General features: G+C 41.6%; 1 protein-coding gene across 1 annotated transcript in view; it reads left to right on the plus strand.

The window, feature by feature from the left end:
- The first annotated feature begins 334 nt into the window (after nucleotides 1–334).
- PTPRR (protein tyrosine phosphatase receptor type R) overlaps nucleotides 335–24,014 on the plus strand; it is a 152,232-nt gene continuing 128,552 nt past the window's right edge. Inside the window, exons 1-2 of the mRNA XM_086461953.1 lie at nucleotides 335–395; nucleotides 15,449–15,753. Of these exons, the coding sequence (XP_086318079.1) occupies nucleotides 335–395; nucleotides 15,449–15,753 (366 nt within the window). The remainder of the gene's footprint in view (nucleotides 396–15,448; nucleotides 15,754–24,014) is intronic.

Below are 24,014 nucleotides of genomic sequence, written 5' to 3' on the forward strand. Positions count from 1 at the left end.
GATCTCCCCGTGCGGGGGATGGGGGGGGGGTGGGGGTGGGGGCTGGCGGGACCATCTCAGACCCGGCCACCGCGGCTCCCCCGCCGCCCGGGCTCGCCCCTCGCCTCACCCCGCTCCGAGGAGGCAGGTGAGGGGCCACCCGCCCGCCCAACCGCCCTCCCGCCCGCGCGGCGCTGCGCGTGCGCAGCCCGCTCCTAGGCATGCTCACTGATGGGGGCGGGGGGCGGGGGGCAGAGCGGGACGCGGTGGCGCGGCGCTTCCCGGCTCTCCTCGCCTCGCCTCGCCTCGCCTCGCCTCGGCTCTCCTCGCCTCGCCACACGGCGCGGCTCGCACCATGCGGCGGGCGGCCGCGTGCCTCCGGGCGCTGTGCCTCCTGCTCCACCTCCGCGCCGCAGGTGAGCGGGGGCGGCCGGGGCCGGACGGTGGGGCGGGAAAGGCGGCGGGAACCCGCTTACGCCCGGCGGCGCACCTGTTGTGGCGGGCGCGGGGCGGGCGGGGGTGGGGTGGGGTGGAGTGGGGGGGGCGGGGAGGGGGACACCGCGGGCGGCCCCGGGGGGGCTAACGGCTGCCGGCGTCCGGCGTCCGCCAGTCCCGGGCGGGCGGCGCGAGCGCCTTTCAGCACCGCGGACAGCGGGCGGCCCCGCGCGCCCCGCCGCCCTCCGGCCCCGCATGGCGGGGGACCTGCCCGGGGGCTGGGGCAGAGAGGGGGGGATCGTGCGTCTTCATCCCGTTTTCTTCTTCTTGCCTTTTTTATTTTTTTCTTTTGGAATTCTGGAGGGGGGGGAGGATGGCGTTGCTACTTGTATGCGCTCGTGGCAGCAGGATTTTTATTTAGAAAGGGGAATTTCAGCTGCGACAGCAGCGCTCGGGCTGCAGCGGTGGTGGTGGTGAGCCCTCTGCCTGCCTGGCTGGCGGAACGTGTGCCTCATTCAGAAATGTGGAGAGCGGTGGGCGCCCCGGTACGGACGGGAAGTTCCGCTGCGAGGTTCGCTCTGATAGTCCCAGCTTGCATGTCTGGAGTAAATCTTTTAAATCCTGAGAAACCGCTTGTTTTTCAGTCACTCTCTCTCCTATGCAGACTTAAGCGTATATACTCTTAGGAATGGAATAAAATCTGGGGTGTGTATAACCGAATTAAGTTCTCGATTAGTAAAGTTGAAGAGTTTCTTTGTTTTATCATTTATGGCAAGAGTAGCTACTTCAGAAGTAGCAAATGGCTGTTGCACCCTGCTTCTAACTTCCCTGAAGTTTAATTAAGAGCAACAATTCAATGCACACATACTGATTTCTTCGCTCCTGGGAATGTTGTTTTTAGGAGAGATTTTTAAGGTGCAACCTATTTGCATTGTCTTTCTTCATTAAAAGTAATACCTGAACTTCATGTCTCTTTTGACGGCGAAGTGGTGCATGAGCCTGTGTACCTCCCCCCACATAAGCTGTGTCATGAAAATAGTTGTTTATATGGATGCATCAGGAAGCGGGCGCTGCATTTGTTTGTTCGCTGTCATCGGGAGAAGGGGTTTGCCTCAGTTATTGGTATTGTTGCCCTGGAATATTAGGCTGCGCTTCGCAAAATCTCGGGAGCCTCTTTCCTGTGTGTCTCTAGCAAGGAAGCTCATTCTGCTGTGCCTTATATTCATATCTGCAAGAGATTATTGACTGGCAGGGAGGGAGCATTCCATGATCCATTTTAATAAAAGCCTTAAGCTGCTTTTAGATTGTTCTTTTACAGCGTGTATTAAAACGATCATCTGGACAAAATTAGTGTACAGCCTCTGTTTGACATAACATGCCTTCTAATCTCCATATATCCTCTGTTAATAGGGAACTTTGCGGTGGTTTTGATGTGCTTCGTTTTTCTGTCCTGCTGATGGAAACTGGGTTTATATCCCACCAGTCAGCCATTTACTTTTCTTGCTAAGTTTTACTTGTTTCATTAAGTTACTGGGAATACTTGCAAACAAAGCTTGGCCTTTATTATCAAAATGTCTCTACTCATGAGAAAAAGTGAGGAAAATAGACATTTATATGGTGTTACTTTGTTCCCTGGGAAATCTGGGAAAATAATTGTTTCAGAGAAGGCAACAGAGAAGATGGACAGGAACCGAATCCAGCTTTTGTGTATTGGACACAGCTCCCACTGAGCACAAGTGCTGTGCTTCCTCCTAGGGCAGGTCTGTGTACAACTTGCTCTTGTTGGAAGTCATTGAAGATGACACAACTGTGAAATAATATAGCAAGCTTAAACTGCTACGATTTTTGTTTCATCTGATGCAAGTAGAAAATTTGGTCTTACACAGGCCACCATTTTGGACATCTTTTATGCATAGCCTCGAATTATGCATTATTGACAGTGATTTTGCAGCTTTGGTTCATGTGGAATCACAAAATGCATTCCACTTGCCACTAGTGCTAGGACACAAATTATATCCTGAACGTCAATTTTTTTGTAATGTGATGGAAAATCCTTGGCTTTTTTGTTCCAAGACCGAATTTGTACGAAGCATGTTTCTAGGGAATGCTAAAGACACTGTCAGGAGACATTAACAAAATTTACCTTGATATCAGTTGGTGATAATATATTTTAGAGAAAATATAAGTCTTCATTTACTTGAGCTAATGCTACAGCAAAAATAATTAATTGTCTAATGTGTTTAAATAGTGCTTTGTAATGGGAAGGTAATGCATGTCATATCACAAATCTGTTTTGCTATGGAAAGAGAAATCTACTACTGTTATGTTACATATACATTCACACAAAAATGGAAAATATTATTGTCAAAAATGTGATCAGGAATTGTCGTGTGCTTATAAAGGTATCGTTTTACTAAGTTGATTTAGATACTGACTCCAATAAAGCGTGACACCTGTGTAAACAGAAAATTAAATCCGATTGTGCTGTTGATATACCCATATATTGCTTGCTGAAATCAAAGACGCTTGTGTGTGCATCTCTGAAAAGAGAATTAGGCCCCTCGGCTGAGTGCAGCAGGTGAAGTAATCAGCTATGTGGAGCTTGCTGTTGGATGAAGACCTAAATCTGTAGCGACTGATTACAGGTCAGCATGAACCTTCAACTTACATTATGCATTGCATGAGAGAGTGCACAGCAGTGCAGGTTATACTCCTTTTTAGTAGGTATGATCTAATATATGTTCTTGCAATAAAAAACTAATGTCTCCCCAGATGACTAGGGAGCATTGTTTCCTTGGAAAAGAATAGCAGGTGGTAGCAAAAACACAAAGTGATGCATTGGACTAAGTTGTAATCAGAGAGCCATTTGAATCATCCAGATTACTCAACTAATTAACTATTTCACCTCATCTTCTTTTTTAACAAATTCCATGAACAAAATTAAAATATATGATAAATTAAATATCCAGTCATGGAAAATAAGTTAGGAAAATCAACTAGACTAGAAAAAAACTTAGTTAACAATCACCATATCAACCCACCACCTGCCTTATGTTAAAAATCTCTTTCCAAGAGAGCATTTTGCAGAATTTGCTTTTAAGATAAACAAACTTTGCTCCTGGAAAAGTGAAGATTAACAACTAAAGATTTGGTCAGGTCATCTAAGTCATTGTTTCTTGAGCAAAGGCTTTACACCAGCTTGCTAAGGGCTTCTATTACCTCAATTTATTATTCTCTTCATCAGTGAAGAGATGCATTGACAACCTGAGGTCAGTATGGACCAATAGTTCACTACTAGGCTTTTCAGGGAGGAAGATCCTTGTAGATCATAGAATCATAAAATCACAGAACGGTTTGGGTTGGAAGTGACCTTAAAATCACCTAGTTCCAACCTCCCTGCCATGGGCAAGGACACCTTCCACTAGACCAGGTTGCTCAAAGCCCCATCCAACCTGGCCTTGAACACTGCCAGGGAGGGGGCAGCCACAGCTTCTCTGGGCAACCTCTTCCTGTGTCGATCCTTGTCTCGACCTCTTGACGGATCCCTTCCCTAAGCCTGTCAGCTGAATCAGGTAACATTCAAGGGAGGAAATAGTGGCATTTTATCTTCTCAGGGCAATACTTTAATAGCTTGAGGATTGCTTATAACAAAACTGAAATTTCTTCAACCACAAACTAACACTGCTTTGGGTAGTAGTCACTGGGTGTAGAAAAATGTGTTATAAATATCTTAGACTGGTTTTCAGTTAATTGGTACCAAAGTCCACAGGGTGATTTTACTAAGATCTGCTGAGCAGAAGCTAGTAGTTCAGCTTTCCTGAAGTCAAACGTGCCCTGCATGGTATTCTCATGGTTGGAAACTACTTGAATGGACTGTGATTTCTACTTAAGTGTTGAGGAGCCTATTTTCTATAAAACGCACAAACTCTGTCACAAAAATAATAAAATCTGGGCACTGTACTTCTAGGGTTGAGGGGAGACCTGCGCAAAATGCATTGGCAATCAGATCCATTTCAGTAACCTCATACTGATGAGTGAATAATGCTAGCTTCTAACTACATTTAGAGCAAATGTGAAGGAGCTATTGATTTAAAAAATGTATTGGAATCCTGCTTCATTACACTAGCGTAATCTAAATGAAGCTGGTACTTATAATTCCCTTCTTTAGAAAACATATTGCTGGCCATGAGTGGGTGTTTTTACTAGAATAGATATTTCTGCCTTTTATTAGTAGACTCATGGATAATCAGAGGGTAGTCATCTGTCTCTTTAAAGGTTCTGCTGAGGAGAAATAGTTTTGTAATTCGGCATCTGACTTCATATTTTTGAGGAACTATTTAGTTGGAAAAGAGATTCTTGTCATGTTTTAACTTGCAGAAATTCTTGCTATTCATAATTCTGAAAGACGTCATCTTCTACAGGAGGTTTATGTTCAGTACATCCATCAGGAAATTATTGAGGTTTATGATCTTGGAATCCCTGCCTAATTTCATTTGTTGTATTATGAGAAGACTGAAACATCTTAGACAGCAAAGGCTGGTTCCAGATCCTGTGGAAAGCGAAACAGGAGACTCTGAAAAACCATGAATTATGCTCTGGGGGGAGTGTGTCTTTCTAGAAGGAGGCTAATGAGATAATAGTGGGTGGCTGTGTTTGGTGGTGTTCCCCCTCTATGGGGTTGTTGTGAGGCTTAATGTGGGGGACTAGAAGGAGAGGTAGGACTCTTACTCTGTAAAGCACAGTCATTGTCCTGTCGGATTTTCGGCATGGCTTCAGAATAAGTACTTGGAGAAGCTTAATAAGATCTGCTCAGAAATCCTCAGTGTAATTTCCTGGAGCAGTATTACTGCAAAAAAATCCTGCCAAAACTTTAAGACTGAACTTGACTTCCCTTCATACCAGCTACCGATTTCTGTGGTGATACTATACATTTTGTGGAGATACTATACATTTACATCCACATTATGCAGAGCAGAATTTAGCCGCAACCTTCACTTATAAAATAACAGTAATCACAAAATTAGCAAATTGATGCAGCACTTTCTCACATCTTTTGGAAAAAAAGAAAGTCTGATGTGAGACTATATGGTACATTAGTGCCAGGGCACAAGTATGGCAGAATGCTTAAGTGCCTTTGGGACCAATGTCTCGTCTCTTAATTCACATGAGTAGACCTAGTGAAATCAATGGTCTGTGGTATCCAGTTTCATTATTGACATATCAGGCAAGAGGCCCATAAAATGAGATGCAAAGTGTCTTTTTGAAAAAGATATCACTTGTACTTAATTCAAATTCACTGTAGCTGTGGATATTTTTGGCCAGAGCATTTTTTTTTCCCTACTGAAAAGGACAAATTCAGCAAAAATGAATTTGCAGTTGTTTCCATTTTGAGCAGATTGCTTATTAGAAAAAGGAAAAAATTCCTTGCAATCATCTCTCTCTCCCCTTCCCTGTCTTACATGTACTCCCTCCATCTCTCGGGTGTGCTTTTGCTCTCTTGCTTGCTCTCACAAACACACACACAAATACACACAGAAAAATGAATTGTATATACACCTGCACACATACACACATTTTGTACCAATTGATTTTGTCTGAATTTTTTGTTTTGGTCAAAAGTTCTGAACATTTTGTTTAAGGGCAAACCAAAATATTTTCCCAAATTTATACAATGGTCCTGTTCTGTACTTTCTTAGCTCTGGTGTAGGTTACTGTTCTGCTGCTGCAAAAGGCCTGGCCTTTTTGTTACTGGACCTAGCTAGGAAAGTGCGGAACCCTTCCTATGAAGGACTGTGACCTTGTACCCCTATAATACAGTGTTGCCGCTGCTAGTAACAAAGCCATGAACTTTGTATGGAGTTTTCAAGGCCTCATGACTGGGTCTTGTCAGGCCTGCTCTGCCCAAACTTTCCTTGACCTGTCTGTTTTACTTGATTTAGCACTGACAGCAGATTCTTGAATTGACCAAGCATCTGTATCTGTTTTAATCTTGTTTGTCTTTGTGTGGCAGAACTCTAGATTATGCAGGCGGCAGTGACACAGGCTTGGTAGAACAGCAAAGGCACTGAGAGTGGAGGCACGGGATGTGATGTAGAGGAGTGCAGGCGTGGGTTGGTAAGAGTTGGGGCACAGGTTTGGCACTGAAGATCCCATGCTATAAAAAGCTCAGCAAGAGGTAAAAATGAAGACCTGGAGCTTGAAAAAACTGATTTTAGGGATTAACAAAGAGAACAAAGAAATAGTATCTAACATATGTATGTGGCACCATTTATAGTAAATTCAGATGTAACCTGGAGCTGCAGACAAATTGAAGAAAGAGAAGGATGTAAATGGATGTTAGTAAACAAATATATATATGGCCCTAGGAGGAAGGAAGAAGAGAGGAGGAAGAAGAATCCATCAGCACGAGCATCATATTCCTCTTGGCAAAGGACTCCAGATGCTGACAGCTCCTCATAACATCCCCCCATTGCCCACACCACCACTGACCTTAGGACCCAGAGAAGCAGTTGAGGGATGAGCGTAACACCAGGGAAAGGGTTAGACAATTTTAATTGTATTACTGCTATTATTGTGACTTTTTCTGTATTATTATACTTTGTTTATAAAACTTAGGTCTAGAGTAATGATGCTTCTTGAATTAGATTGTTGAATTTTTCATTATGCTAACAATAAACTCGCAGCTTTACTTACATGTATAAGGTGTGCTTCATCTTTCTTCATGAACAAGACTTCGAATGTAACAGGGCTGAGAAATTCTTCTAGCTGAAGGAGACCGTGAGAAGCTATGCAGGATCATGCCGGATGAAAGATCGTTAGGTCTAACAGCCTACTTTGGGTGAGGAAAAGCTTCATTCGTATTGCTCTAAGAGGTTTTGTCTTAAGAGGAAGCTGTGGTGGGAAGGAAGGATCTGATCAGGCTTTGTGTTTTGGCATTATTCTCTGAATGATGGAAACAGTCACAGCCTGCAAGTCACTCTGCTACAAGGACTGTTATATATGTGGGAAAGTATTGTCCCAGGTGAATTTTTTATCAATTCCAGAACTTCCAATGTGTTGCTTCATGCATGTGCTACCAAACCAGCAAGTGGATTCATATTTTTCCTTTTCAGGATTGCCTGATTTGCCTCACAAAAGCACTTTTGAAAGTATGTTCTGTTGCCCAGCTAATGATGGAGTCGTATTTTAACCACCATTTAACTGCATTTTATTGGTAAAAATTTTTACTCCACCTTGCTAAAGTTGAACAATAGCTTGTGTTTCGCTAAAACTGCGTAGCCTATCCTTATGAGATTTAGATTTGATTGATGTACTACTTTGCTGACAGTAAGACATACTGTTAACTAGATGGTACAGATGCAAGGCATATTGCTTCCAGACAGCTTTTGATTTCATTTGTGCTTTCAACATAATTTAAAACATTTTTATTTCCTACCAGATATGTTGACTCCTCTTGGTAAGTTTTGTTTTGTTTTGTTTTGTTTTTTTCCCAGTAAGATAAGTGAAACAGGGATAAAGCAATAAATTTTGTATCTTTTAAAGTAACTTTCAAAAGAAAGTCCTATTGCCTGCACCAGAAGGGACAACCTTCACAGCCCAGAGAAGACAGAAGTCTTTTAAACCTATAGTAGTGTTTATGCTACTTCTAGAAATTACCAGTAGTTAGCATTTCCTTTAGTATCTTTGTCATTGGGACTCTTGAGAGTTAGAGCCATGGTTATAAACAGCTGGCATGGTATTAAGCATTTTAGCATAGATGCTGAAAGATTTTTTTTTCCACTTCCTCTGGGCCAACATCTACTTGGCCCTTATATAGACAAGAGAGAACAGCAAACTCTGGTCTTCAGGGTGTGAGTCCTTTTCTATCTCAATGGACTAAAAAGAGGCAGGCAATGAAACTCCTAGCTGTAGGAACATTGGTGTTATTGGAGAGGACTGATCAATGGTCTGCATAAGTACATTGGCGTGCCTCTCGCAGTGACTCTGGGTGGCTCAAGAAGAGACGAACCATTGTGCAAGAGGTGATAAAGACTGAGCCTGTCCAAATTCTGAGGCTGGTTTATAAGATGCGAAGAAAGGTTGTATGGAACAAAGAGCATCTTTCAGAACAGTGAGCTAAACAAAAAAAGCACGGGGAGCTCAGGGTACAAAATTTAATTAACAAGTTTAGTAAGTCTTTTTACTGAAAATAAGAAATTATTTGGCAAGACCATTAAGTACTGTAACTCAAATTGCATTTGACTTAAATTTATCTTTGAAACCAATCAGTCAAGTTTCAGCATGTTTTTCCATTGTGAAATGACTCTACATTTTCTGCCTTTTTTTCTTCAATTTCCAGCTTGTTAGCATGAAAATCTCAAGCTGTGTAATACATCAAGATATCTGTAACTATAAAGAGACTTCAGTGCTATTATAGTGCTAGTTATAGTATTGTGAGTTTTAAAACATATGCACTATGTATCTACATTTACTTGTGCATTTTACTTACTAATCAGGTATAGCACAGCAGTTCTATTGATGGATTTGGGGTGACCGCGCTACTTGCAAGTAGTAAATATACAGTATACCTCTCATTACAGAAAATGGGAATGTTCAGGAACATACCTGATTATGAATCTAGTTTGTTCAGATTAAAATAAATAATAAGACTTAAGACAATGACCTCAAATCGTTTTTCCAGACACACATAAAGACTTTAGACACCATTATCTTGGCCCTATCAGATTTACAAAAGACTGTTATGTCCCACTGGGACTCTCCTTTTCCAGTTGAATAAAGTTCTGGTTTCTGGCTCTAGAGGATGTGAGAGAAAAAAATCTGTAAAGCTGTGATATTTTTGGGTTTTAAACAGAGAAAACTGTACTACTGTGTTACTGGCTTATTAATGGATCTTGACTATCTTGAAGTTTTTTATCTGTCTATTTTAGAGCAAGTGAAGGTATTTGGGAATTGGGAGTCTAACAATTTTCTGGCAGGTTGCTTTAAAATAAAATGTCAACTGTCTGAGACTATTCAGGGAGTCAAGACAGTCTAGAGAAATCTTGGGATTTCTCTATTAAGCAGAGGCCAACTGGGACAGTCAAAAGTGCCCACAACATCTTTCACATCAAATTTACTATTTATTATAGGCTTTCATTTCTGCATATGTAATACTAATTTGTAGTGTAAGACAGGCTCAGCAGCGTGTGATATCTAGCATTCTTGTGATTTACGCATCTGTTATCATGAGAAAATTTTGTGCTTCCCATATACTGGGACCATGTGGGTATTTCACATGGACTTCTACTGACCCATTCTCCATCATTCTTCTGTAGATGGGATATTTTTTTTTGTCTTTTGAATTCAGGACAGAATTTGTTTTAACTTGTACATTTCTGCAGACAGCTAAGAAAATCAAGTGAACATATAGTTCAAACCAGCAAGCAGAACAGTTGGAACCAGCATAACAGGGAGTTTCGTAGGGATTTTTCCAATTTTCCTTTCAGGAAAGATGATGAAGACAAAGATGGCAACTGGTGGCAATGGTGGAAATACTGAAATTAGTACAAGCAGTGAAGATGTTCAGATACAGAAAGTATGCATTCTACATCACCTTGGAGCTTCTTGTTGCTGAAGTGTTTCATTTGGTAGAGGTTCTAGAAGCAACTAAAGATAATCGGAGATTTTGAGGAAGGAGAATACTGTTGTACAGGAGTAGTTAAATTAAAGAGGGGGGTTACAGTGGAGGAACATGGAAGCAAGATCAAGACAGGTTTTCTTGTTAAAAAAAAAAAAAAAATTAAGGAAAAGCAGCAGCAGCATGTGAGGAGTTGCAAAAAAGAAGGAAAAGTCAACCAGTATGTAAAGAACAGAGGAAGAAGTAGCAATATTCACCTGGAGCCAAAGCCTAAGAAAAAGAGTGGTGACCAATCATTACATCATACAGACAGAAGAACTGGAAGATGGAATTAACAAATCATACCAGTATAAAGTCACAGTGCAGCATCTGTTACTAAAGGGGATAGGAATGGTTATTACATGAGATAATCTACATGAAGGAAGGGTAGGCTGTCTTCCAGGAGCAAAGGTAGATACAAACCGGCTGCTAAGAGAAGTTCTGGTGTGAGTTTGAAAGTAACTATTGATTATTGTTAATTTTGGAACAAGTCATGAAATAACATCTTCCATTGATATAAAAATAGCTATACTTACCTGAGAAGTAGGTGAAAACTCAGCATCTTTTTGATAAGAAGAAATGGCATGGAATCACAATCTGAACATCTAGTCTGTTCTCCTCAATGCCAAGGCAGAATAAACAATAATTCTTTGTAAATACACTTGAGTGGAGGGAATTTTATAAGAGGGAATAAAATTATTTTAGTTAAAGGGTGATATCAACACCCAGTGAATATTACAAGACAGTCATAGAATCATAGAATTATAGACTCATGGAATGGTTTGGAAGGGACCTTAAAGACCATCTAGTTCCAACTCCCCTGCCATGGGCAGGGACACCTTCCACTAGACCAGGTTGCTCAAAGCCCCATCCAGCCTGGCCTTGAACACTGCCAGGGAGGGGGCAGCCACAGCTTCTCTGGGAAACCTCTGCTAGTGTCTCACCACTCTCACAGTAAAGAATTTCTTCCTTATATCTAATCTAAATCTCCCCTCTTTCGGTTTAGAACCATTACCCCTTGTCCTATCACTGCACTCCCTGATAAAGAGTCCCTCCCATCTTTCCTATAGGCCCCTTTAAATACTGGAAGGCTGCTATAAGGTCTCCCTGGAGCCTTCTCTTCTCCAGGCTGAACAAGCCCAATTCTCTCAGCCTGTCCTCATAGGGGAGGTGCTCCAGCCCCCTGATCATCTTCGTGGCCCTCCTCTGGACCCACTTCAACAGGTCTGTGTCTTTCTTATGCTGAGGACTCCAAAGCTGGATGCAGTACTCCAGAGCAGAGTAGAGGGAGAGAATCACCTCCCTCAGACCTGCTGGCTACACTTCTTTTGTTGCAGCCCAGGATGCAACTGGCTGTCTGGGCTGCAAGCGCACATTGCTGGCTCATATTTGGTTTTTCATCCACCAGCACCCCCAAGTCTTTCTTCGCAGGTCTGACTTCAATCCACTCATTGCCCAGTCTGTATTTGGTCTTGGGATTGCCTCAACCCAGGTGCAGGACCTTGCACTTGGCCTTGTTGGACTTCACGAGGTTTGCAGGGGCCCACCTCTCCAGCCTGTCAAGGTACTTCTGGATGGCCTCCCTTCCTTCTAGCTTGTTGACCACACCACACAGCTTGGTGTCATCGGGAAACTTGCTGAGGGTGCACTCAAGTGCACTGTCCATGTTTCCGACAAAGATGTTAAACAGCACCAGTCCCAATACCAACCCTTGAGGAATGCTACTCGTCTGGTCTCCACTTGGACGTCAAGCTGTTGATCGCAACACTTTGAGTGCGACCATCCAGCCAATTCTTCATCCACAGAGTGGTCCATCTGTCAAGTCCATGTCTCTCCAATTTAGAGATAAGAGTGTCATGTGGGACAGTGTCGGGTCCTTTGCACGAGTCCAGGCAGATGATGTGTGTTGCTCTTCCCTTATCCACCGACGCTGTAACCCCATCGTAGAAGGCCACCAAATTTGTCAGGCATGATTTGCCCTTAGCGAAGACATGCTGGCTGTCACCAGTCACCTCCTTATTTTCCATGTGAATAACTCTACATTCTGAAGTAGAGTTCAAACAGGGTAATGTGAGCAGAATATCAAAACTCACTTTAGGATCCAGTTTGCTAAGCTTATGGAAGAGGTACCTCTAGGAATTCTATTTTTTGAGCCTTATTTTCTGAATTTCTGTGTATGTTGGGATATCTGAAGATTAAAAGGCACCAAACCCACTTTTTTGCTATCATAATTCAGTTCTTCATAGCTTCTGATGGTTTCCCTGGGGGCCACAAAGGAGCATTTGCTTTTTCTGTATGGATACAGAACTTGATATGGGAATTCCAGTCTTTTCTCTCTTAACGGTTGGAGACCAGCAATATTTAAAGGTGAAGTGTTCCAGAAGTGCTGGGGTTTCTAGTGACTAACTTCTCTGAATGTCTTATTGGTGCATACTGCTTGTGTTTAGAGCTGATGTCTAGGGGGTCAAGAAGGAATATTTTCTCCCTTTATGAGATTAAGAGGAAGCTTTAGCGTCCTCTGTAGTATCAAGGGTGGCCCACTTGGTAGGGTCACCTGAGGCATCCATAGCAGTGTAGAAGCCAAAGTCTGATTGTGGTTAGGGCCTTATCCACAGTCTACCAAGATCAATGAAGTTTTTCACGTGCGGCACTGTAAATGCATGTAACCTACTTAAGCTACTGGGTCTATGTGCACTTCTCAGAAAACCAAATGCAGCCTAGTAATTTTCTTGGAGCGTATTTTAACTTCTGCACTGTCAGCTGATAAAAATAAATTTGTGTGAGTGCAAAGAATATGTTGTGAAATTAGACTTGTTAATTTCTCATTTCTAGAAGATGGACCATTACCAAAATATATTTTGTGGTCCATCTTGAAAATCTGCTGCAATGGACCATGTATCGAATCCGCTGCAGGGACCTGTGTTACTGATGTGATTTTTAGCATTCTAATGGAAGCAAGCCTGCTGGGGTTTAGTGGAAAATGATGATATTGCTGTTAAAAAGCACTGAGATTCATGAGCAGGCAAGCTTTTCAGGAAGTTCCTTTAACTATTGTTTCACCAAAAGTGAGACAACTATTGAGGTTTTTCTGCGATACTTCAGAGTCAGTCAGGATACTTGGGATTTACTTTAATATTTTTCAGTGAAGAATTTGGGGTAGTACCTAATTACATTATTTTTTTCTGCTGCTTTCAGCAAAAATACTTGAAATAAAAGGGGACTTTGGAATATTATAGTGGGTAGGAAATGCAATATAAAGGATTTCAGGAGAATTACAGTGGTTTTGATTCCCTCAGAAACAAAGGAGTAGGAATGAAGGAACCAAAGAGGAATCACAGACACCAAATATATATTATCTATGATCAGTTTTGGAATACTGGTTGTCTGTGAAGGAGACAGGAGAATAAATCCACTAAGAGGTGACTGTGAGAAGCAGATGACTACGAGAAGTGCTGATGTTTCCTTGTTTTTGTTTTGCCATTCATACAACTCTCTAAATTTCTAGGTAAGACCAGCCCTCAGGATTTTATCAATGAAGCCAACCCCTACAAAGCTTAATGAGATCCCAGCAAACTTAACAAGCTTTGAAATTCAGCTGTCTTAGACTACAATATGAAGTTTCTCTTTTTTTTTTCTCCTGCTCTTAGTCATCTTCCTGATCAGAACCTGACAACAGCTGTACGCATGTGACGTCAGCGGCGATTTAGGAAATTATCAGTTTTTGTTTTCACCATTTAAAAGCGTAGCCTTAGGTTTAGCATTGTACTTTACAGTAGAGGGATCTCTAAGTGTACTGAAAAATGCAGGATTCTGTGTCTGTCCTCTTCCTACTGATTTTCTGCTCATGTATGTTATGAATTTCTTTACCACGTACTGACATGGACCCGCTTTTGGCAGAGAATGCGTTTCCCAATGCTGCATAGTGATCCTATAGCACAGATAAGGTATTGTCCTTGATTTTCCTAACTGAAATTTCATGAGGAAATTAAGTCAACAGAATGAAATTACCTATGCTGAAGTCTCCTAAGGACACTGGATAGAGCTGTGCAAAAGACTGATTATTTTGATTTGCTTATAAAAGCAGAAAAATCAGAGACAAAAATCAGTCTGAATAGAACAAAAAGATTTCTTGTTCCACCTGAACTGAAACATGTTGTTGGTTCTGAGCTGTTCCTCACAGCTCATTAAAATAACATTGATTTTATTTTTTTTTGACTGAAAAATCAGCACAGAAATTCAACATTGTCATTAACTCCAACAGTTTCTGAAAAGGAAATTCCAGGCTGATCAGAGTGAGTTCAGTTCTCTTAGAACACAAAGTCCCTTTTGTACCACAGTGGGTTACTTAGAGCACTCTTCCAGGAGGTGACTAATGCAGCTTCAGTTACTTTTCATATATGAAGGAGCTGATCCTTGCCTATTTTTCTGCTCAGAGGGGGCTTCTTCCAGATTGGGGGCTGAACTGGGCTGTTGTAGCTGTTCTGTTCTGAAGATTCACTATGTTTCATTCATTTAAAAAAAAAACGCACCAAAAAACCAAATAAAACTTTAGTTCTGGTTCCTTTTATAAAGGCATCATTAGGAAGTATTTTGATTATCAAAAGAAAACTGATTTTTTTACTAATACATAGTTTATGAAAATCAGGTAATCTAAGAGTTCTTTGTGCCCAACACCAAGGTATGCAAGGCATGGCTAAATCCACGCAGCTATATCTCCCCTGCAGAGAGCCACGTGCTGTGTTGGCTGGCCAGGCAATGCTTGAGTGAAGGTTAGGTCATAACAAGAGCTGGCACAAGGAACTATAAGGCCTCCTCATTTAAGCTGCTCAACAAGGAATGCAGAATTATGATTATGGACTCATGCAATTGAACTTTACCTTTCCTCTCTTTCTTACATGCTTAAGTCTGAATTTTGGATCTGGTTCTCTGCCTTTTCTCCTCAAGTCCCCATATTTAAATGACAGTCAATCACACCAATTCTCATCTTTGGTATTACTGGGTGATTAAAGACATCAGAAAATGGACCGCATATGTTTTCCTATTGGAGCTGATACCAATACAAAAGTTGGACTTGGCTCAGCACGCGCTTGCTCTTGCATATAATTTTCGAAATGTAACCCCATCTGGAAGTATAAATAACATTTTAAAAAGCCCTGTAAAAATGAGTTTAAGAATATGACACACTTCACATACATAGTAGACTCTGTAGTGCTGTTAAGCTATTGCTATAGAAATTGCGTTGTGGGATTTTAAGGGAACTCTTGTATTCCGCAAATATTCTTTCCAAATCTTGCAGAACCCAAAGTCTCATCAGATTTCCAATGCTGTCTACAGACTATCCAAGAGAGACATTCTAAACTTACTTTTCTCTTTCTACAGGCTGCTTTTCTGGAGACAACGACCACTTTTTGGCAATTCATCAGCGAAAGAGTGGAAAACCTGTGTTTATTTATCACCATGTGCAGAGTGTGGAGAAAAGTCTGGATACAGACAGTTATAAGAATTCCAAACAAAATTTTCATTCTTCTTCCCACACCCATATAAGCAAGTTGCACCCTGCAATAATTGTTAAATCAACCTTCCCCAGACCTGCCTACGACCCATCTCTCAATTTATTAGCTATGACGGGTGAAGATTTGGAAGTAGAAAATCTTCCCATTCCTGCAACGAATGTGATTGTTGTGGTAAGTGCCTTTTTCTGGGTTCTTGAGTTTTTTTTTTGTGAATAAATATGCCTATAGATAAATATAGACAGATTGTAAGATGGGGTATCCAAAGTCCATATTCCACTGCGTGGCTGATCATCTAAATTTAAATAATGACCACATGTCTTGAATCTTTTCACTTTAGTGGAATTTGCATTCATGTAGTCTCACTATGATCAACAAGCAATATGATGAACCAGTGCAGAATATAGCCTCTCTGTAGGTAAAGAATTTACCTTTGCCTCAAATGCCATCAATCCTCTTGTCTTGATCGATGTTTGCACTGCTTTTGCTGGGTTTTAAACTTATCCTGCATAGGGCACAAGAAAATGTACTCCAGGGAAAAATTCTACAGAGGCAAGGAGATTTTAAAAAGCTGACACAAAGGTTTCTTTTGCTTCTGTTTCTCCAGTAAATCCACCATTATGCTTACATAGCTGTTTGAAAACAAGCTTGTTTCTTGCAAAGTGTAAGAACTGTGTTTCTGTTGGTGTAAGCCGTATGTGCTCCTTCTGGAACATATGGACTAGGACCCTCCCCATTCAGTTAACTGTGTGTGTGATCTTTTCCATTCTCAAAACAGTGATGGCAGTGCTCTGTTCTGTAGTGGAGGGCATGTCAGTGGAACTGTATACTGATGCCACCCTGCTGCATCCTCACCCTTCGTGCCAGTGGAGCAGCATACTGTCAGTGGAGCTGAGTGCACAGCACAGTCTGTATATGTTCCACAGACACTGCTCTGCCTCACCCTGATGCCTAGGTAGCGCAACTTGATTATGGAGAAGAGCATTGGGCTCAGCCTTCTTCCTGGAGGGAAGAAGAACCATTCATAATGGCTCATGCACTCATTAGAGTGAACTAATAAAGATTAAACTGAAACAATGTGACTAATTACAAACAGCAGCTATTTGCCTAATTCTGTAAATTACTCTGTAAAGAAGATGCTAGATTAACAGAGAATGGCCTTTACAAACAGGGAAAGAAGACAGAGCATACAACATTAGGGCATGTCAGCACATGAAGCGTTTCAGGATCACGTACAAGTTCCTGATACTGTTGGTACCTCTGCCCTCATGAATGCACCAAATGCAATAAAGGCTAGTGACACAGAAAAGAATAATCGGGGAAAAATGGGTAGTAGTTTTTTTAGTCTAAGGTTAAAATTTTAACAGTGTGGTGGTTTTGACCCTGGTTGAACGCCAGGTACCCACCAAAGCCATTCTATCATTCTCCCCCTCCTTAACTGGACAGGGGAGAGAAAAATGTAACGGGTTTGTTGGTTGAGATAAGGACAGGGAGATCACTCAGCAGTTACCGTCACGGGCAAAACAGACGCCATTTGGGAAAAAATGTAATTTATTACCAATCAACTCAGAGAGGAGTAATCAGAAATAAAATCAAATCTTAAAACATCTTCCCCCCACCCCTCCCTTCTTTCCCGAGCTTAACTTTGTTCCCTATTTCTCTCCCTCCTCCCCCTGAGCAGCACAGGGGGACAAGGAATGTGGGTTGTGGTCAGTTCATCACACTGTTGTTTCTGCTGTTCCTTCCTCCTTGGGGGGAGGACCCCTCACACGCTTCCCCTGCTTCAGTGTGGGGTCCCTCTCACAGGAGACAGTCCTCCATGACTTTTCCAGCATGAGTCCTTCCCACGGGCTACAGTTCTTCATGAACTGCTCCAGCGTGGGACTCCTTCATGGGATGCAGTCCTTCAGTAACTGACTGCTCCAGCGTGGGTCTCACCATGAGGTCACTAGCAGCAAACCTGCTCCAGCGTGGGCTTCTTTGTCTCCATGGGACCACAGGTCCTGCCAGGAGCCTGCTCCGGTGCAGGCTTCCCATGGGTTCACAGCTTCCTTCAGGCATCCACCTACTCTGATTTGGGGTCCTCCAAGGGGTGTAGGCAGATATCTGCTCCACCACTCATGGGCTGCAGGGGGACAGTCTGCCTCACCATCACCATGGTCTTCACCACAGGCTGCAGGTGAATCGCTGCTCCAGCACCTGGAGCAACTCCTCCCCTCCTTCTTCACTGACCTTGGTGTCTGCAGAAATGTTTCTTTCACATATTCTCACTCTCTCTCGCTGCAATTACTGCCAAGCAGTAACTCTTTCTCTTTCTTAAACACGCTGTCACAGAGGCGCTACCACCATTGCTGATTGGCTCGGCCTTGGCCAGCAGCGGGTCTGTCTTAGAGCCGGCTGGCATTGACTGTATCTGACATAGGGGAAACTTCCAGCAGCTTCTCACAGAAGCCACCCCTGTAACACCCTCGCTACCAAAACCTTGCCACGGAAACCCATTACAAACAGTTATTAGGGAACTAGGCTCAAAAGGCTGTGCTTTGGACTTGTTTCATCCCACATGAACGAGATCTCCTAATTTGAGATTAGATGGCTAGCATAGTCAGTGGACTAGATTCAGTTATATCTAAGTGTCCCTTTCAGAGCAAAATAAGGTACTGACAGCCTTGCTTCACTGGGGACATGCCAACTGTACACAGAGTCCCAATATTGAATGCTACTGATCAGGAGGAAGAGATGCCAAGCAAGCTGGATACATCTATGTCCCAAGTTAGCCTAAGCCAGCAGGGCCAACTCCATAATATAGGTACCTGCTCTTGTTTTTCCATAGCAAGTGCTATTTGACCTTCTGTGAAAGTGAAACCTTCCTGTTAGTACAAGGAACTCAGAATATGCACGGTCCCTCATTTTTTCATTAGATGATGCAGTTACCTGTGGCCTGTTATTTTAGTAGACCTTTACACACTTTTAGAGACCCACAGTTCTCAACTTGCAATGGAAGAATCTTGCAAAATATTCTGGGGCTACCCTGATTTTAGCTGACTGGCTCTGCACCTGAGTTAAAAGCTAAATGAGGCAGATTTTCAATTGGCAGATCTATTAAATCCACATTAAGTTCTCATTAAGTGACCTCAGTCTGAAGCTTTGCTACTGCATTTCTCGAATGGAGCTGCTGCTCTGAAGCCTTCTGTTCTGGCTGAGAACCATATGTGCTTTAAGGGGGGGGGCATAACAGCATGAACTAATCATGACATGAAAGCTGTTTGTTGCTTGGGATCTTCAGCAATCTCTGGATGTGTTGAAGGACTGTGTTTTTGGTTTGTTTTTAATGTCATCCTTTCAGAAAAAGCCTTTGGGGATGCGTATGTTTTAAAGCCGAAGTGCTGAGAATCAGACAGCTCATTGGACTAATCCCACCGTAAGAAATTTTGAAGGTGTCTTCCTCCAAAGGGCAGCTGTCCCACAGCAGGGTGGTTGCCATAATCCAAGCACAGCCCTGCTCCTTACAGGTTTCTGCACTTCAGCGTTTTGCTTCTTCCTCTTGAATGTCACCTGAAGTAGATTGTAATGTTAATGTCATTGCCAAGGGACTCTTGTTTTTTTTTGAATGTACATATATCTCTCCCTCTTTGTTTCAAACAAGCACTTACTGCTTGTTGCTGCTTTTTGGTTTTTATCATATAGGGCAAGCAGCAACATTTGTTGTTTTGCCCTGGCTGACTCTTTTTGTTCCAGCCTTTAGCAATGTTGTTGGTTGCTCAACTTGAAAGGGCAATTGCTAGTGTTAATGCTTCCTGTAATCCAGTTACATGACTAGTGCGCATTATGATTTAGTATGAAAGCCAGCAGCGGGGGTTATTTTTTAAAATAAATCAACGCTGCTGTGGCTCTGCAGAGGGGAGGAAACTGAATTCAATCTAATTTCAGTGACTTGAGGTCCATTTTCTTCATGGTTGAGGTGGAAAGATAGGGTTAATGGACGCCTAATGTAGAACTATTACAAGGTTACATTTTGTGCTAAGGAACAGACCATCTGACAAGCAAAATGTTGCCAATGCACAGCGGAATGCTATGAAGCCATGAATGAATTCTGCAGGTATTGTGTCAAAAAGTGATGTTTTGTGAGTCTATCAATAAAGAACACATGTTAAGAAGTAATTTTACTGAACCTGGGGAAATTGTAGTATTTGTTTTCCTAAGGGGAGGAAGAGGAGGGATTTATTTTCTGGGAGTGAGTTTTATATAATAAGGCTTTCCATCACGTTACTGAGTTTTAAGTTCCTGTCTTTTTGTGTGTGTGTTCAGTGCACATTGTTTGTTGAGGGAAGTGAGGACACTTCAGAGCACTTAGAAGCATTTTGACTGTTCTATAAATGCCTTAGTCCTTACCCATATGTTCTGTTTAGCTGTCTCTCTAAATGATGTGAGACCAACTCATCTGAAAATTGCTTGGTTAACATACGGTATTACATAATTTTTTTGTAATACTTCAGAGTTTTCTATTTGTATGGGTTTATTTTGGATCTCAGAAACTATACACTCACCGAACATGTTAAAGAGTTAGTAGTGAAATGAACAAGTTCTCCAAATATTTATTTGTGTTTATTCCAAGTCTCTCCAATATTGAATGTGAGCACCACCAAGGTCAAGGCAGTACATGGAAAGTAGAAATAGTCTGTGGATAACCACTTATGATTAAAAATGTTAACACACTTGTTAAAAAACCCAAAGAGAGAAAAGTAGAAGGACTTGTAGTAAAGGTTACAGCTCAGATTAGGCCTAAATTATCACTGCACAGAGGTGCTAAAGCATCAGCCCTTGTAACCTGATATTGTTTGGTCTGACCAAAGTCTCTCGCAGGCACAAAAGTGTGTTGTACTAAGATTGCGCCAAGCTTCTCAAATGCTTTTTCCACTTGTATCCTGTGGAGTGTTTCAGAAAGTAAAAGTAATACGCATACTTTCTCTTTCACACCTTGCTATTACTGTACACCTTCTTATATAAATGTGAAAATCTGTCTTTTTATGTCACTTAGAAAAGTCACAGCACTGTACAGTAGCCTAAAATTCAGCACATCTCTTTAGTTTTGTTTGGTTTACATGAGCATTACTGAACTGAGTTGATTTAATTAGAGTTTCTCTCCGCTAGTGTCAATAGGATGTAAGATTCACATACAGCCACACAGAGTTTCCCTTTGCCTCTTCCATGACGTTTTGTGCAAGGCTGAATGCCTCAGAGCTATAGCTCTGCCATACTATTACATCTATTTTGTTGTCAATGTTTGATCCATCTACCTTCAAGCACACTGAAGAGCACAAGGAAGAGCTTCAGGTGCTAGTGCTTTGAGAGAGGATTCCGTGGAAGAGTAAAGCACACAGGCATATGTATCTATAAGTAGATATCCACATGTGAACTAGGTATTCGAGCTTCAGTATAGGCAGTGGAAATTAGCCTTTTGGTAGTCTATTAAGCTATCTAGCACTTTTCTAAATATTTTCTGGATTATTAGGGAGTTAATATGGGTCAGGAACCATATCCAATAGTCAGACTGGATGTGATCATCCTGTTTTGGAGGTTAGTACTGACATGGGCCATTTCCACATTGGTTTTCTCAGTGCCAGAGAATAGCACCAAACACATTTAATATACCAGGAGAACGTAGCCTTGATGTCTGCTTCAGCATGAGCTGAGTGTCTCCCTAATTCCAAATGGCTATAGTGGCAAGATTTCTATTGATGATAGTGGATGCTTAAGCACCAACTGCACACTAACTACTTACATATTTATATATATTCACACATGCATACAGCCATGTACATTTAGTGCCATCTTAATCTGGAGCTGATCCCAGTTTAAACAACACATTTTATATTGAAATAATGTGGAAATCCTTTCCAAATCTAGCCACATTTCAAGTAGGTGGGCTGCTTCTGGGTGGATTTGGGTAGCTGAAAACCATGAGGCTGTGAAACCATGGCAGAACTGCTTTTACACTTATGTCAAATTCATCCCACAAGTACTGCTATATCCTCTTGTCTAACTTTGCTCATACTACATACTGCATAGAGAAGATGCATCTTTTACTTGCTTACGCATATAAGTTTATTCCTTCATCAGTTCCCCATTTCCTGATGCATCAGGCTTAATTACCAGTGTCAAGGCCCAGAACTCATCTACCTTATTTGTTCCTATATTTTATTTCATTATTCCTACCACTTTTTTTCTGCTGGAAATGTCTGTTTTTCTAATTCTCTGTACTTTCTGTGAAGCCACGACTTCCACGTGGAATATTGTTTCTAAGTTCTTCTAGTAACAAACAGGATGTCCTACTCTCTCCTGCTGTATCCACTTGAGACTTAGTTTTGATGCAAGACTTGCTTCTTCCTTTTAAAGATCAGCCAAACAAAGAGAGACAGACTACAAATATGCTTTCTTCTGAACATTGCAATTGTCTTTACTGATGGCCTTTGTTGGAGTGCCATAAGAAGAACTGTATGACAGCTTGATAAAAGGGTGGGGGCATCCAATCCTTCCAATAATATTCAGTCCAAAATAATATTTTCCCTATAGGTACTTTTTTGTGGAGACATTTAATATAGTTTTCTTTTCATAAAAATGGAACAATGTTGTGGAATTTGCTTTTTACTTTTCTTTAAATGAAAAATATATGTTTCTTCTCACTGGTATCTTGATAATATAAGATGCCCTCTTTTTCAAGGCTAAGTCATAGAGTTTTACTGAATGAGAGGAGCAGGATACAGAGAGCCCTCTGAGTCACAGCACCAAGCTGTGTGGGATCTTTCTGTGTAACAGAAGGTAAATGGCCTTCTGAGAATCCCGAGAAGATACTCTGATAATGTTTTTTCACTAATAACCTGTTTCAGCTTTCCCCAGCTGTCCACTTCACTGATTGACTATTTTTCCATAATTTTTTACTACTCTCTTCCCTGACATTGAGTACTACACCTTGATATAAGATAAAGTCTCTTCCTTTTTCCAGTTCTCTTTGTTAGGAAATCTTCTGTCCTTCAAACACTGTGACAGCATCTGCTGGCACAGCATCCACCCAGTTAACTGGCCCAGTAAGGCCATGGTGAACAATCTGAAGTTATATTTAAATGTTTCTGTCTCAGTCTCATAAAAATACATAGAAGTCTGTGACAAAATTTGGTAGCTGAGAGTAATCCATTAGACCAGAAATTTAGGACTGCTTTTAGGAGGCCACAGACCAAAAGTCATTCTTCATCTGGGAGGGAGAGCAGAGGAGAGGAATGGATAAGCCTGGGGATGTTCCTACAACAAAACAGGCAGGGTTTCTGAAGTGGTTAGTCGTTGCTTGTGCACCGTCTGCCTTCCATCATGTGTTGCGTGATGCGTTATACTACAGTTAGTTTGGAAGTTATTCAAAATGGTAATTTTATCTTCCTATTACACCCTGTATTATACTAATTTTCACTGGGATAGATGTAGAGGTATGTATATGTAGATCTACCTATAGCTAGATATAGCTATACTATAAGTAACTAAGGAGTTGCATTTTGAATGCTGCATGAACCTGGAGTCTCAGCCTAGAGTCTGTCAGATTCCACCTCCAAAGGCCATTTACCTTCTGGTTTTCAGAAAGATCGCAGACAGCATGGTGCTGTAACTCATAAGGCTCTCTGTATCCTGCTCCTCACGTTCAGGAAGAGTACCCTAAGCTCACTCCCTCTCTAGGCCTTGTGAAGATGTGGCCAAAATACTTTAAAAAATATATTAAGCTACAAAATGGGGCAAGAATAAGGCAAAAAAATACATTATGTGTGGGGAGAACAAGCAGTCTATAAATTGGCAGGTCAATCAGTGCTGGAGCAAACAGCCAAAGTAACTGTCTATGAAACGTAACAAAAAGTCAGATGTCACTTTTTGTCACTTAACATCTGTTATTGCCAGCCTGAGAGAGTGATTGGCACTGGGCCAGGGAGAGGAGGCAGAAATAGAAAATCATGTCTCTGCACTGACATCTCAAAAGAGCCTTCTGAGGAGTAGGATCTCAAAATCCAGTAAAGTATCAACTGCGTCCCTCTCCGTTTCCAGGTCATGTGGTTGTCTGATGCTCGGAACAACAGAGGACAAGTGCTGTGCTGATAGTGAAGTTTAAAACCGTATTATAATCACAGTGCTAAATTGCTAACAAGCTCTAAATGTTAGTCACACGTTACAACAGTGGGCTATATTAGTCAATACTCTTGGTGTGATTGTTATAGTCACTGTTGTGTCTCTTTACACTTTACATCATGACCCTGAACATCAGGTCTTCACAGTATTTGACTTCCAGACTCAAGCCCACCTTCTAATAAGAGATTGATGCTCACAATTAGCTTAGTCCTTGCTTAAGTAATTATAGAAGACATAAAATATCTGCAGCAAGCCTTGCAAATAGACCTAGTAGCCTG

This window comes from Leptosomus discolor, chromosome 1 (genome assembly GCF_034619465.1).
Source record: "Leptosomus discolor isolate bLepDis1 chromosome 1, bLepDis1.hap2, whole genome shotgun sequence".
NCBI classification, from domain to species: Eukaryota; Metazoa; Chordata; class Aves; order Leptosomiformes; family Leptosomidae; genus Leptosomus; species Leptosomus discolor.